This window comes from Mus caroli, unplaced genomic scaffold, assembly GCF_978045245.1.
Source record: "Mus caroli unplaced genomic scaffold, Mus_caroli_1 scaffold_11, whole genome shotgun sequence".
NCBI classification, from domain to species: Eukaryota; Metazoa; Chordata; class Mammalia; order Rodentia; family Muridae; genus Mus; species Mus caroli.
Genome location: NW_028227266.1, coordinates 105,311,361 through 105,324,862, shown reverse-complemented (window position 1 = coordinate 105,324,862; position 13,502 = coordinate 105,311,361). Strand labels below are relative to the sequence as shown.

At 58.0% G+C, this 13,502-nt stretch overlaps 3 protein-coding genes across 6 annotated transcripts in view; 1 reads left to right on the top strand and 2 right to left on the bottom strand.

The window, feature by feature from the left end:
• The window catches only part of Rrp9 (ribosomal RNA processing 9, U3 small nucleolar RNA binding protein), a 19,701-nt gene extending 18,786 nt beyond the window's left edge, over nt 1–915 (bottom strand). Inside the window, exon 1 of the mRNA XM_021171611.3 lies at nt 304–915. The gene's annotated coding sequence lies outside the window, so the exon portion shown is untranslated. The remainder of the gene's footprint in view (nt 1–303) is intronic.
• Nucleotides 902–2,856, top strand: Gpr62 (G protein-coupled receptor 62). The gene is made up of 2 exons (XM_021172307.3): nt 902–2,255; nt 2,406–2,856. The coding sequence occupies exon 1, from the start codon at nt 1,150–1,152 to the stop codon at nt 2,224–2,226; it is 1,077 nt and encodes a 358-aa protein (XP_021027966.1). The 5' UTR covers nt 902–1,149; the 3' UTR covers nt 2,227–2,255; nt 2,406–2,856.
• Nucleotides 2,849–13,502, bottom strand: Pcbp4 (poly(rC) binding protein 4). Of its 4 annotated transcripts, none has more exons than XM_085827977.1 (14): nt 12,889–13,502; nt 12,529–12,626; nt 6,445–6,589; nt 6,291–6,314; nt 6,161–6,193; nt 5,826–5,942; nt 5,467–5,598; nt 5,199–5,327; nt 4,884–4,958; nt 4,694–4,738; nt 4,555–4,618; nt 4,393–4,445; nt 4,131–4,300; nt 2,849–3,727 (listed from the first exon to the last, which is right to left on the bottom strand). In XM_085827977.1, exons 3-14 carry the CDS (start codon nt 6,523–6,525, stop codon nt 3,439–3,441), a joined length of 1,212 nt encoding a protein of 403 aa, XP_085684103.1. In that variant the 5' UTR covers nt 6,526–6,589; nt 12,529–12,626; nt 12,889–13,502; the 3' UTR covers nt 2,849–3,438. The 4 variants fall into 4 exon arrangements, with proteins under 4 accessions (XP_085684103.1, XP_085684104.1, XP_021027965.1 ...); XM_085827978.1 differs by having other exon boundaries at nt 13,086–13,502; XM_021172306.2 differs by lacking the exon at nt 12,889–13,502 and having other exon boundaries at nt 12,529–12,694.

The following is a 13,502-nucleotide window of genomic DNA, read 5'->3' as shown; positions in this document are numbered from 1 at the left end:
TTTGACCAATTGGATCGGGTGTGGGAGAAAAGAAAGCTCTATCCTGAGGAGTTTGCCAAGGAGGTTCTGCAAAGAGCCAGTTAGGGAACAGTCAAGGGTCCCAGTTTTGTTCAGGACATAGGATGCTGGAGATGCCCGTTAATCAAAGTCCTATGGAGAACTCAAGTCTGGTTCAAGGGAGAGGGCCCTTCAGACACCTGCTTCCTTCTCAGTGTCAGGTAGAGTTGTCATGAAGTTGGGTGATTGTAACTGGAGCCTGGGCCCCTCCCCCTGGAGTTACAGGACTCTCTTTGAGCCACTTACCTGGGGGAGGGAGGCAGAGATGCTACACACTGACTGGCCAAGCCTGGGCTTCTTGTGGGAGGTCTTGTTAGCTCAAGCTTCAGAGCTCTGAGGTTGGGAAGGGGCGGTGCTGATGATGCGTGTGCTGGGTGCGCTTTAGAAGAGAGCTGGTTTGCCAGCAGTCAAAGTCCAAGACCAGCTAAGCATCCACTTTTCTGCTAAGCTGCCCCACTTCACATGTATTCCACAAGGTGAGGTGCCAAGGTAACACTGACTAACATTGTGTGCCATGCCCTGAGATTTCTCTCTCTCCTCCCCTCAAGACCTCCTGGGGGTTCCAAGCAAATCTAAAGTTTCGGTTTTTGTTTTTCCTGATTCCTGGGCTACCTTGAGAAAAGTAGTGTCTGACCGAACTGCCCCCACGTCCCACCCCTGAGCAAGGTGGGTAAGGGTCTAGGCTCAGTAAACTGTACCCTCGGGCAGTTTCACAGAAGAGCCTCCAGTCTCCAGCTGGCAGCTGTTAGAACCAAGGGGGCTGGCACCAGGCCCTGCCCCTCCCTTACTAAGCTGTGTGTGTCTTCAAAGGGGAGCATCAGAGTGACAGCCGGTACCATCTCCGCAGAGGCTGAGTGGCTGGAGCTGTGCTAGGGCAGGGGGAGAAAGCCGAGCCAGGCTCAGCCTTGCATCCACCCATAGGGCCCACCAAACCCCACAAGAAGATGGCAGCCTGGGCGTCGGAGTCACCTCCTGGGCAGCCTACAAGGTGAGGGACCTTGAGGAGCATGGGACAGGTGATGGGAATCCTGGAGCCAGAGGCTCCATTCCCGCTCTTCCTCTAGCAACCCCCAGTGAAGCCTGAACGTTCAGATGGCCAACGGCTCGGGGCTCAGCGTCACCGAACTCGCGGGCTCGGTGGGGTTTATCCTGGCGGTTCTCGTCGAGGTGGGGGCTGTGCTGGGCAACGGCACTCTGCTCGTGGTGGTGCTGCGCACGCCGGACCTTCAAGATGCCTTCTACTTGGCGCACTTGTGCGTCGTGGACCTGCTGGCGGCTGCCTCCATCATGCCTCTGGGCCTGCTGGCCGCGCCGCCCGGGCTGGGCAGTGTGCCCCTGGACCCCTCGTCGTGCCGAGCGGCGCGCTTCCTCTCGGCGGCTCTGCTCCCCGCATGCACGCTCGGCGTGGCCGCTCTCGGCCTGGCGCGCTACCGCCTCATAGTGCATCCGCTGCGGCCAGGCGCGCGCCCGGCGCCCGCGCTGGTGCTCACCGCGGTGTGGTCCGCGGCCGCGCTCCTGGGCGCGCTCTCCTTGCTCGGGCCACCGCCTGCGCCACCTCCGGCCCCGGCTCGCTGCTCCGTCCTGGCCGGGGGGCTCGGGCCCTTCCGGCCGCTCTGGGCGATGCTAGCCTTCGCGCTGCCCGCTCTCCTGCTGTTGGCCGCCTACGGTAGCATCTTCCTGGTGGCGCGGCGCGCCGCCCTCCGGCCTCCGCGCGGGACCCGGCCCCGCTCCGACTCTCTAGACAGTCGCCTCTCCTTCTTGCCGCCCCTCCGGCCACGTCTGCTGGGGGGCAAGGCGGCCCTGGCCCCAGCCCTGGCCGTGGGCCAGTTTGCAGCCTGCTGGCTGCCTTATGGCTGCGCGTGCTTGGCGCCCGCGGCCCGCGCCGCAGCGGCCGAGGCTACTGTCACCTGGGTAGCCTACTCCGCCTTCGCGGCTCACCCCTTTCTCTATGGCCTGCTACAGCGCCCGGTACGCCTGGCGCTGGGCCGCCTCACCCGCCGAGCGCTGCCTCGGGCCCCGAAAGCCTGCACATCGCAAGCCTGGCACCTGCAGACACTCCTTCGGCGCCTCCAGGGACTCCGCAAGGACCCTGTCCTAGGCCCTTCTGAGGCACCAGAACAGACCCGAGAATTGGCAAGACAGACCCCGAGTGTGTCAGAGGCCACCTGAGAGATTTCTCCTGAGTTGGGGAAAGGAGGGTGAGATCAGGTTGTAGCTGGTACTCTGCACGGACTGCTGGCGCTGGAATGGCAGAGGGGGTGGTACTTAGCCTGGTGAGGTTTTCTCAGGAACCTGATTCTGGGCCGAACACTACCTGTGTGATCGTGTACTCAATCCTATCTTTCCAGGGGCCTCAGTGTTCCCATCTGTATGCTGTACCATCATCTCCTAAGGACCCCTCCAGTATAGGCCTTTTAAACTCACGAATACTTCCTGGTTCAAAGAGGAGAAAGGCAGGCATGGTCACAGAGACGAGGGTCCTAAGAACTCACAGCCAGAAGGATGAACCAAGTGGAACAGGATTTGGGTTACACCATAGCAGAAGTAACCAGCGGAGAAGCATACCGAGTTACCTACTATCTGTACCATGGAGAAGCTGGGCTCAAGCTCATCACCCAAGCTGCTCAGAAAACTACCTGATTGGTTTGGTGCTAAAGGCAGGAGATTGAACATACGGCCCCAGAACTGACACGAGGAAGGGACTGTGGGTTCAGACTGGGGTTCTTTGGGGTTTTCGTTTCATCCCTTCCCTGGAAGTCTTGTTACCCCAACACTAGTATTACTGCACGGCTTTCTGGTCGCTGAGAATATTTATTCAAAAACAGGGATTGAAAAAACTGTACAGAGTGTCTGCTGCTGAGACTGGGCCCCTGCCCTCCAGGCCACACCTACAGGCAGAGCCCTCGCTTTGGGTTGCCCTCCCCCAGACAAGCCCAGCCAGTCTATTCCAGTCAAAAGGGTATCAGTGGAAGCAGCAGGATCTGCAAGGGATGAGGGGAAGCTTGGCCCTGGCCGCCCCTCACTCTCCTCCAATTCCCACTGGGACAGCAGGATGAAGCCCAAAGGGATGGAGGGGACATGAGTAACCCCTCCCACAGCAGGGCTCCGGAGAGCCCCTGGCCATTCTCTGCATCCAAGCATAGGTCTGAAGGGGTGGGGCCCCACCCCTGCCCTGGGGCTGCCCTACTCCTAGAACCCTGGGCCAGAAACTGTCCCCTCTCAGAGGAGGATCTCCAAAGATGGGGCAGGGTAGGGGGTGCATCCATGCGTCTGGCATTACTGGCGCTTGGGACCCCATGGTGGAGTCTCCTTGGGCAGGAAGGATGTGGAGGCAGCCCCTGCCGGCGGTCCTGCCTGCCCCTGCCGGTGCCTCAGCCGGCCTCAGTAGGGGGAGAATTTCTGCCGTTCAGCTTTCTTGCTCCCATTGGCCGCTGCCATCTTGGCAGTGTAGGCCGCCAAGCCCGGCGGTGGCCCTGGGGAAGCAGGTGGTAGAGCCAGGAAGGGCACAGGCTTGAGGCCGATGAAGTTGGAGAGGGAGATGGCATAAGGTGTGCCCAGCAGGCCTGGGGGAGCTGTGGGCAGGGCCGTCAGGGGTGGCGAGAAAGGGGTGGGCAGGTCTGCGGGGGCTGAGCCAGGCGTCCCCCCAGAGGTAGACTTGGCCGTCTCTAGACTGGAGAAAGGGATACAGAGGGGAGATGAAGGGAGAGGTGGGGGTGAGACAGGAGCCATGAGGTTAGCCAAAAGATAGGAAGGAGAGGAGTAGACGGGAGCGGGCATGGGCTGGGTGTGTTTGAGGGAAGGACAGGAGAGGTACGAAGGGAGGGAGGGCAGAAACCACAGGCAGACAAGACAGGTTAAGGGGAGAAATAAGAGAGAAGATCTGGAAAAAACGACAAGGATAAGACAGGATATGCGGAATGGATACAGAAGTAGTAAATGAGGCAACATAGATGTCTTAGGTAGAATACCTAAAGCAAAGGAGGAGCTAAGGAGCACCAGAGAACTGCTCCAGAGCACAGGAGTTGCTCCCTTCCACCCCAACCTGTGCTCCCCGCTGCCCACCCCATGCTCACCAGGCAGTGATGAGGTACTGAGCCAGGGCGATGGAGACCGGTGAGCCGGTGATGGTCACATGCCGCTCCCCAGCGCCCTCCGCTTGGTTCCCGATCTTAATATGTGCCCCCGACATCTGCCGGATCTCGCTGATCTTGCTGCCCTGGCGTCCGATCACACAGCCAATCAGCTAGAAGGGAGGCAGAATTTAACCTTGAGCAAGGGCTAGACCCCCTGGATCCCCTTACCGCCCCTCCCCCCAGCCCCCCAGCTTCTGCTCACATCATTGGGAACCAGAAACTCCTGTGAGCTGGTCTGTGTGCTGGGATCCAATCCTGAGGCAGGGGAGAAGGACTGAGTGTGTTTTGAGGGCTCTACAGGCCTCCCTGTCCACTGCAAGGAATGCCCGGCTGCTGGCTGTCTCCTTCAGCCGAAACTGCTTACCTGGCACCACACTGGGTGATGCAAAGGGAACGGCGTGGCCTGAGAGCTGCTGGAGCTTGGTGACCTGGGCCAGACAACGGGGTCAGAGATTAGAGGGGGCAGTCCGGGAAGGGGGTGTCTCAGGCTATGGGCCACTCACCTCTGCAGGGGTCACTGCTCCATACTGACCCTGGACAGAGAAACCCTGGGGGAACAAAGTGGTTGAAAAGGGAGTCACTGTGACACATCAGGACAGTCTAGTCAGATCACTCCCTGTCCCCTCCTCAGACCTTCCAATTCTTTATTCCTCTCCCTCCTCCACCATTGTCCCCCCTGAATGCTTCCCTCACCTGGTTGGCCGAGAGGAGGACAGTACCTAGGGAGAGGCTCGGATGATACGGGATAGTGGCTCCTTTGGGTGGGGACTGGGGAGGCACAAATTGAGAGGCTTTGTCAGGATGCTCTCAGGCCTCCCCAAGAACCCAAGAGCCTTATGGCATTCCCGTGGCTCTTGAGGGAATGAATCCCAGAGTGCTCTAGGGCTTACAATCAACCTACGGCTGTAGCTCTGCCTACCCCACCCCACCCGCTGGCACAGCCAGACAGTCTGGATGGCTGACAAGCACCCGGGCCTCTCCTGCCCTCTCTCCCACCCCAGGAAGCACCTCCAGAATAACAGCACAGATCTGGCGCACACACAGGATGATGGCATCAGGCACCCCAGACACAGTGACAGCACGCTCTGTGGAATTTGGGAGCAGGTCCCCTGCCACCTGCACCTGGGCTCCTGTAGTCTGCAAACAGAAAACAGTAACCACTTCTTTCCACTCCGACAGCCAAGAGAAAGGCTACAAGGGCCTGGCATAGAGCGCCTCAGGAGCTGTGGTCCCCTCTCCCATTGAAGGGTAGAAGGCATGCCCTTATGTGTGGTACCTCTCGGATCTCCTTGATTTTGGTGCCTGCCTTCCCAATCAGTGATCCACACTGGCTGGCAGGGATGACAAGGCGCAAGGTCACTGGAGGTCTGGAGACACTGCCACCATTTGCAGGAGCAGCACAAAGGTCCTGGGGCAGAGGGACAGTGAGTCAGCCAGGTATGTCCCCATACTCCCCCACCCTCCCTCAAGAACTTTCCTGAAGAGGAAGAAGGAGAATGCCTCCCTCCCCAGACCTCCTCCAAGGGAGCTCGGCCTTGGACTTGACCTTCCCTCCCCCCTGTTGCTGCTATCTGGGGACAGGGTCAGGTTTCTCACAGGCAGCCACCCTCAGACTCCCACCGCAGAGGCACAGACCTCATCCAGCTTGAAGGCAATCATGGAGACTGCGTGGAAGACGGCAGCCGTAGAGCCTGTGATGGTGGTGATTCGCTCAGGGCAGGAGCCCTCCGAGATGGTGATCCGGGCACTGCTCTGCAGGTGTGGGACAAGCTCTGGGCAGCAGGCAGCTTCCCCACGGTGGTGGCAGGGATGGATCTGTCTGCTCCTCCCACTAGGCCCCAGCCAAGACTAGAAACTGCCATTCTTCTGGGCATTCACTAATCACAAGTGGAGCAATCCAACGGGGAAATGGCCACCTCCCCTACCCTCAGCATCAGGGCCCCAGGCTGCTCCCCTGACCACATCTTTACCTGTTCCCGGATTCGCTTTACAGTCTCTCCCTTCTGTAAGGAGACAAAACCAAGATTCCTAACCGGTCACCTCTTTACTAGGCTAAGGCTACAGTCAAGGGGAAGATTCAGATCAGAGCTGGACACCTACCTTCCCAATGATGCTGCCCACTTCCTGCAAAGATAACAAAGGTGGACTCAGATGGGTACGAGTGCTCCAGCTCCTCCAGTCACTCAGACAGGGAGAGAGCACTGAGTAGACACGTGCCACACACCACTGGGCTGTGCCAGCCCCACCCACTCACCTTCCCATGCATCAGCATCCGCAGGGTGAGGGTAATACTAAGCTCTGGCCCCTCCTCCAGCCCCGCATCTGAACTGCTCATCCTGTCAGGCGGGGCTGGGGCCGCGGCGGCCTGGGAGTGTGTCCACACTGTGGCTCAGCTGGCTCTGGACCAGAGAGGGGAGAGAAGAGTACCTGAGAGGAGCCCTCGCATGGATATGAGTACACTGTCTTCAGACACACCGGAAGCGAGCATTGAATCCCACTACAGATGGTTATGAGCCACCACCATGTGGATGCTGGGATTTGAACTCAGGACCCCCGGAAGAGCAGCTCTTAACCGCTGAGCCATCTCTCCAGCCCCAGCCCTTGAGTTCTAAGTGCCTTTCTGACCAGTGTATTTGTGTGCCTCTTCCTGGCTGTGTAACCCTGGTCATTTAAGCCTTCTGAGCCTCTGTCACCCAACCTAGAAAATAACTACTGAATCCTTCACTCCAAACTTCTGAGCGTTGAGATAAACCAACCACGTGATAGATGCCCGGTTTCCTGGACTATTTCTCCCTTCCTCCCTGTTATTAGAAGGATGGCAGGAGATTATAGCTCAGTGGTTGAATGCTTGCCTAGATAGAATACGTGCTGTCCTAGGCCTGAGCACCAGCATGGGAGGAAAGGGGGATGAATGAAGTGGTCTGGGTGTCTATGAGAAACCACAGAATAGCTTCCTCCCTGACTCGGAAGGAAGGACCCCTGTGGATTGAGCCTCTATTGTGGAGTTAAGGTTGAGTGTACTCTGGGCACAGGCCTATAAACCCAGGATGTACCCAAGCTAAGGCAGGAGGCTCTCATTCAAGGCTAGCCTGGGCCATGTGTTAAGAGTCCATTTAAAAAAAAATAGGGAGAAAAGTATGCTCTAAATATGAGGTATCTGCTTCCAGAAACCAAAGAGGGACCTAGAGTCTGGTAAAGGTTTGGGGCAGGAGCCCTTAAGGTGATTTCCTATGGACCAGAGGACATTGGAGGAGAGGGTCACTGCAAACGGCTCTGGGCATAAGCCACTCCATATTGACACAGGAGTAAAGGCGGGTCCTCTCTACAGTGCTATTTCTGATCCATTTCCTGTGTGCTCAGAATGGCCCGTACACTGTAAGAAGCATAGAAAATGGTCACATTTCCACCTAGGACACACTACTGTACCAGATACATGTCACTGGGGCTCTGGGGCTCAATTTCCACACACAGCAGAAAGGACCTGTCTCCTTGGGAATGGGGTAATGGGTAAGAGAAGGATTTGGTGGGCTGCAGGAATGTCAAGGCCATAACCGATGGAGCAAGGCGGAGCCTGAGATTAGCTACTGGGATTAGCTCAGCCAACCCTCCCCACCCGACCCCTTTTCATGCCTCAACTTAATCCTGAACCTTAATCCTCCTTAGAAATCCTTCAGCAGTGGCTATCTCTCCTCAAGGCCCAGGCTTGATGGTGAACTCACTGGAGACCACAGCCCAAGGAGGACAGACAATGGGTCTGGACCCAGGCATCACTAACCATAGGCATTTCTTCTGCGCAGAAGGGTGTTGAAGCAAGAGATAAGTGTTCCCAATGGGAGCACCTTTGCCAACCCTCTGTCCAATCCTGACATGAGGGTCGAGGTTTCTGAGCTCTGCTCAAAGCCCTCCTCTGAGTGCCAGCCAAGTTTGGGTATGGAGTGGACAGGAAGTTCCCAACCTGGCTTTCTCTTGGACACCTGAGTGAGCACTGTATCAAACACAGTCTCCTTCCCTGCTTGCTTTGTAGACAATCAGGATGGCGACCTTGTCCCTAAGTGCTTTTCCCAGATGCCCACTTCCTTCATTTGAGTTCTGCCATAGACTGGCCAGAGGGTGGAGACCAGCAATAGATGTGGGGCCTGTGTTCTTTGGGCATCCTTGGCCAACCTCATGCTGGCTGCCCTTGCTAGACATTCCCCTGGCTGCCTGCACTTCCCCCATCAAAGCGCCTGCTGTGATGACGTGAATAGTTTCTGTCTCCCTGGACAGCCTCGCCTGGGAGCCCCTTAGAACAGGAGCCAAAGCTGCCACCTTCTCCTTGTGTCCCCAGGGCTCAGTTCAGAGCCAGGCTAGAGAGGGTGCTTGGACATGCCGGTAACGGGAATAGATGAATTTACTGCACACACGGGCAACCTCATAGATTAAAGGGTCTGTAATCTGCCCAAGGTCATAGAAAGAGGGAGAGTAGAGGGAAGAACAGGGTCCGACAAGCTAGTGCAGGACTGGACCGGGCTCCATCTGTGTCCCGTTTGTTCCAGTCTATGTCTCTTAGTCCCTTTTCTGAATTGGAGTTTGGTGTCCTGGGGAACCCCCGTCTGACCTATGGCTCTTTGTTCTGTCTGGGACCTCCCCACCCGATATAACCTTAAGCTCCAGAATTCTGAGGCCTCTAATTGGGTGATAAATAGTGGGAGACCTGAAAGAAACCCCCATATCATCTCACTTCTTGTGACCCCAGGAAAGATAGACTATGGGCAGAACCGCTCAGCCTTGCCATGAAGATGCCTGGGTCTGCAGTAAAGACCCACTGCGCCAAATTCAATACGCGATCTTGGCCTAGCTCTTCCCTGGCCTGGATCTGGATTTAACCACCTGCCCTGTCTGGGAAGCTGGGGTAAGGGAGAGCTGTTGGTATCTCTGTGACCCTGTTCCAGAGACGCTGGAGTTTTTCCTACCTTTTGGAAAGAGTAAGGCTTCTGACCTTCCTCTAGGCCTCTCTCCCACAGCCCTAAGCATAAGTGGCCCCACTGGGCATTCATGACCAGATGCTACGCTTTCGCCGAGTGTGAAGGCGTATCTTGCTGCTTCAGTTCAGTTTGGTGGGCCCCAGGTCTCGGCTGGGCCACCCACATGGCAGCCACACATCATGCCACGCTGACCTCCAGCTCACCTCTGAGGGTGCCCAGCCCCCTCTGGCCAACAGAGCTCCCTGGCAAGAACATCCCACCGTCAGACCAAGCCTCTGACCTCAGGCCTCCCGTCTTGCTTCTCAGGCCCCCTCCCCAGACCAAGTGCCTACTCCTTCTGAACCTGGCTTCCTGCCACCCTGGCTGAAGGGGCTGGGGGTGGGGGGTGACAGCTGTGTAAGCGATGGTGGCTGCCCCCTTCCTGCCCCTCCCCCCCAGCTGTCTCTCTCCCATGACAGCTGCCCAATCAAAGGGCTGGGGGCTTAGCCAGCTCCCCCCACACGCAGGGATCAAGTGTCCTCTCTGGCTTTGTTCTAGTGGGAGAACAATCCAGAGGAGGGGAAGGCTCGCGGGGCCAGTTGAACCAAGTAGACTGGCCCGCCCCTTGGGGGATTCCCTCTGCTCTACTGCCCAGTGTGTCTGGACCATGAGATACTGTGGACCCACCTGGGCTGGGGAAGGTTGGGGAAAATCCAGTCTCCAACTTCACCCCAGATCGCATGCTCAGCGTGTTCCCCTTAGCCATCCTAACCTAACAGTCTCCTCCAATCCTTACTCCAAAAACAGCCATACCGGCCACACCCGGATGATGCTGAGGAATGGTTGAGCATCAGGCATGGCAGGGTGTGGCAGGAGGGTGGCCACTGGGCCTTGGGGAGGGGGTTGGCAGCCTGGAGCACTCCTGACTCCCTTTTCCATTCCCCTACCCTGGGCACGCTCACCCTTGCTGATTAGCCTGGTCTCCACAAAACTGCCCAACATCCTCAGACCCAACCTCAGCCTTTCAGCCTCCCAGGATGACCAACCATCTCTAGTGTGGAGTGGGGGGAGGGGGAAGGACTAGGGGAGTTCCAGGCTCTGGGTCCTTGATGTAAGCCTGTCTCGTAAAGTACCAGGGAAGAGGAACGTAGAAACATTAGAAGCTGATAAATAAACTAGTAGGTGCCAGAAATGCTCTACCCTCCCCAGAGCCTGCCATGAGTCTTCACAGCCAGGGAAACCAAGGCAGGCTCAGGACCCGCTCGCTCACTGGCACTGTCTATCTATGTGGAAAGGGCTCTCTAATTGTAGATTTCCATGCTGAAGACTGTACGCTCCCTCTGCTATTTAACAACCATCCATGATTCCCTGAGACCCAAAGGGATTAAAACCTGACCTGTGCACCAGCAATGGAGGTCTCCATGGTCCAGCCCCTACCAACTTTTCTGCTCCATCCCTTATACACACTAGGCCACATAATAGGCCTAGCAACTCCAAGCCTCAGACAGAACCTTTGCCAGCAGATAATGCCAGCTTAAAACACTTATCCCCTTCACAACTTTGGCAAAATTCTTCTCAAAAGCCTCCTCCTCCACGGAGCCCTCCCTCCCCAACTTTCAAATCAGATGAAATTCCTCTGGCCTCTGCGCTTTCCAAAGACAGCAAGTCAAAGGAGGCCCACTGGGCATTTCTAAGCCTATCTTTCTGCTACAAAAGAATAGGAAATTTGAGACAGGATCTGGCCCTGGGAGTAAGGGGAGGGGTTAGGGCTCACAGGCCTTGGAATATCAAGAGACCATCATGCCTTAGAATCCTGGGGCCCGGGGACTGAGCACGTGGGCAGAGTTAGGCCATGCCTGGTTAGCACTCCAAGTTCCAAGTTCATTTAGCATCCCAGCCCCTGTTTCTGCTGGGCTCCCTGGGCACGTTGCTGAAGTGAGGAATTTGAGAATTCCGAGCAACCAGACTGAGTCCCCTAGCAGGAAGAGGAGCCGGTAGGAACCCTGGAGAGTGAGGTAGGTTTCACAGCATGGAGGTGGGCTCAGCCAATCACAACTGGAAAAGCCTCACCAATCAAGAGAGGAACCAGAGACCTAGGGAGGAAGGGAGTTGTTTAGAGGACTGCATGGGAAGCGTCGGGCAGGCCAGGAGACCCCGTGGGTCCACCTGTACAGCTTAGCGCTCTTTCTTTCCTTCAGGAGCTAGGCACTGGGAATGGAGGCTGGAAGAGAGTGGGCGGGTGGACAGAGCCTGTCTGGGGACACAGGGTGGGGCAAGCCATCCTCTCTGCAGCCTGGGCCTGCCAGGGTGTGTGGGCCGCCCGCTCCCAGCCCCCCACCCTGAGCATGCAAAGAGAACAATCCCCTTGTGTTTGGGCAGCCTGAGCCTGCGTGCTGATGAAGGCTACGGGGTGGGGGCTGGGATAGGGGTGCTTTGAAACTCGAAGGGGTTCCAGGACCTAGAAAGATAATATTCTCAAATGGAAAAAACAATAGACCCTCCCAGATGTTGGCCCTGAGGCCACCAGGGTGACCCCACTGAACACTGAACGCCAGAGATCAACTCCTGACCAAAGCTTGGTGTGTTTATAGGGAAGACAGGAACCCTAGGGACACATGCCTTGTTGGTCCAGGGAGAAGGAAACCGTCTTTGGCTTGGTGGGAACCCAAAGCCACACATTCTGAGAGAAGGGGTGTGAATGGACCAAGGTACATCCCCTGGAGGACCATTCCCTTGGGTGCCGGGGTGGGGCGGGGCCCTGGGTGCCACAGGTCTCAAGATGGCGGGCCTGGTTTGGGAGTGTGAGGAGGTGGGCACCTCCCTCCCCTGGCCAGGGATGCCTGAAGGCCAGGTTTAAGTATGTGGCGGAGCCCCTTCACCTCCATCCCCAGTACCCCAGCCAAGAAGCTAGGTCAGAGCTGGAGATGAAGAGCCACAGGAAAGGGGAGAACACTGCGCTCCCAACTATCTCCATCCACCTTGGCCTGGAGGTCTGTGTCTGGCTCCCCTAAGGACTGCAGAGAATGGGAAGGGGTGTGTGTGAGAGCCAGGAGCTGCAGAGAGTAGCAGATGAGAACAGGGACGAAGTAAAACCCCAACCCGGGACATGAGGTCCAGAACTGAGAGCAAGCTCAAAGGACAGAAACGGCAAACAGGATGAGAGCCTCAAACCTGGTACCCAAGGTCCAAGAAACCCCTCCCTGTAGTGGGGTGTTCCCCTGGAAAACCAACGCCCCCCACCTGTACAGGCCTCAGCCGCATTGGACAGAAAACGTGTTCTTCGCAACCCCCCCCCCAGGACCGCGGTCGGGTGCACACTGGAGCCGATTCCCCGCCCCCCCAGCGAACCCCCAAACTTCAATGGCCCGCGGTGCCCCGCCCGGCCCGCGCCTTACCTCGCTGGGGCTGTTCTGCGGCGGCGGCAGCGGCTGGGCCGCTCAGTCCCACATTGTCCCCGGGAAAGGCGGCCGCTCACAACTGCGAGTGACATCAGCTGCGAACAATGAGGGGTTTGACAGGCGCGGAGCCCGGCCGGCCCGGAGCCCGGCTCCGCGCCCCCCCACCCCCACCCCCCGGCCCGCCTGGCCCGGCCCCGCCCCGCCCCCTCCCCGGATCCGATTACAGCGCGGCGGGCCCGCCCCAGCAGCCCCAGTGCCGCAGCCGCCCGCCCCGCCCCGCCCCGCCCCGCGCGGTCCGGCGCCCCGAGCATCCGTCGTTTCCGGGAGGGAGCGATGGACCCTTCCCATGCGGCTCACCAGGGGCCCCGGATCCTCCCTGCATGGCTCTCTCCCGGCCTGTCCTTCCCGCCCAGCGCTTCTGCGGAGCTCCCCGCAGCCTTCATCTCAGTCTTGGCCGCGCCTCCCGGCTTCTGTCCCACGGCCCTCCGCCCTGCCCCGGCTCTTGCTTCTTCACCATCCTTCACTCCGGGGTCCAGCCCACCTAGACCCGCTACCTCCGGCGTCCGCACTGTCCGACCCTGGTCCTGGTCCTCCCAGGAGAGGCTACCCGACCAGCTGGAGGAGGCGCATGAGAGCCGTTTGGCCCTTAAACAACCTGTCCCGTGATCCTTCAAATCTCCTGCCAAATTCCTTTTGGAGCTAGAGTCAGAGTGCCATTAACTCCTTTACTAGGAAAGGGATAGGGTGTGTGTGTGTGTGTGTTGGTGGGGGTGGGGGTAATTGAGCCTGCCCTTCCCCCATCTCAAAGCAGATATTCTCCCCCTTTCAGTAATCGGCTCATATGGGTCCCACTGACCTACACCTCCCCCCTCAGCTGAGTCTCTTGGCACCTGGATGTATGTGGGTGGGGAGGGGAATCCAATCTCCCTTTCCCTCCATCTGGCCTAGTGGACAAAGGGCAGGGGGACCAT

Excerpts from the sequence above, each read along its gene's own strand:
- Gpr62 (XM_021172307.3), top strand. The coding sequence starts at position 1,150 with ATGGCCAACGGCTCGGGGCTCAGCGTCACCGAACTCGCGGGCTCGGTG.
- Pcbp4 (XM_085827977.1), bottom strand. The coding sequence starts at position 6,525 with ATGAGCAGTTCAGATGCGGGGCTGGAGGAGGGGCCAGAGCTTAGTATT. Across the intron at positions 5,328-5,466 it reads AAATCAAGGAGATCCGAGAG|ACTACAGGAGCCCAGGTGCA; the intron begins GTACCACACATA and ends TTCTGTTTGCAG. Across the intron at positions 4,619-4,693 it reads GAGCAGTGACCCCTGCAGAG|GTCACCAAGCTCCAGCAGCT; the intron begins GTGAGTGGCCCA and ends TGTCTGGCCCAG.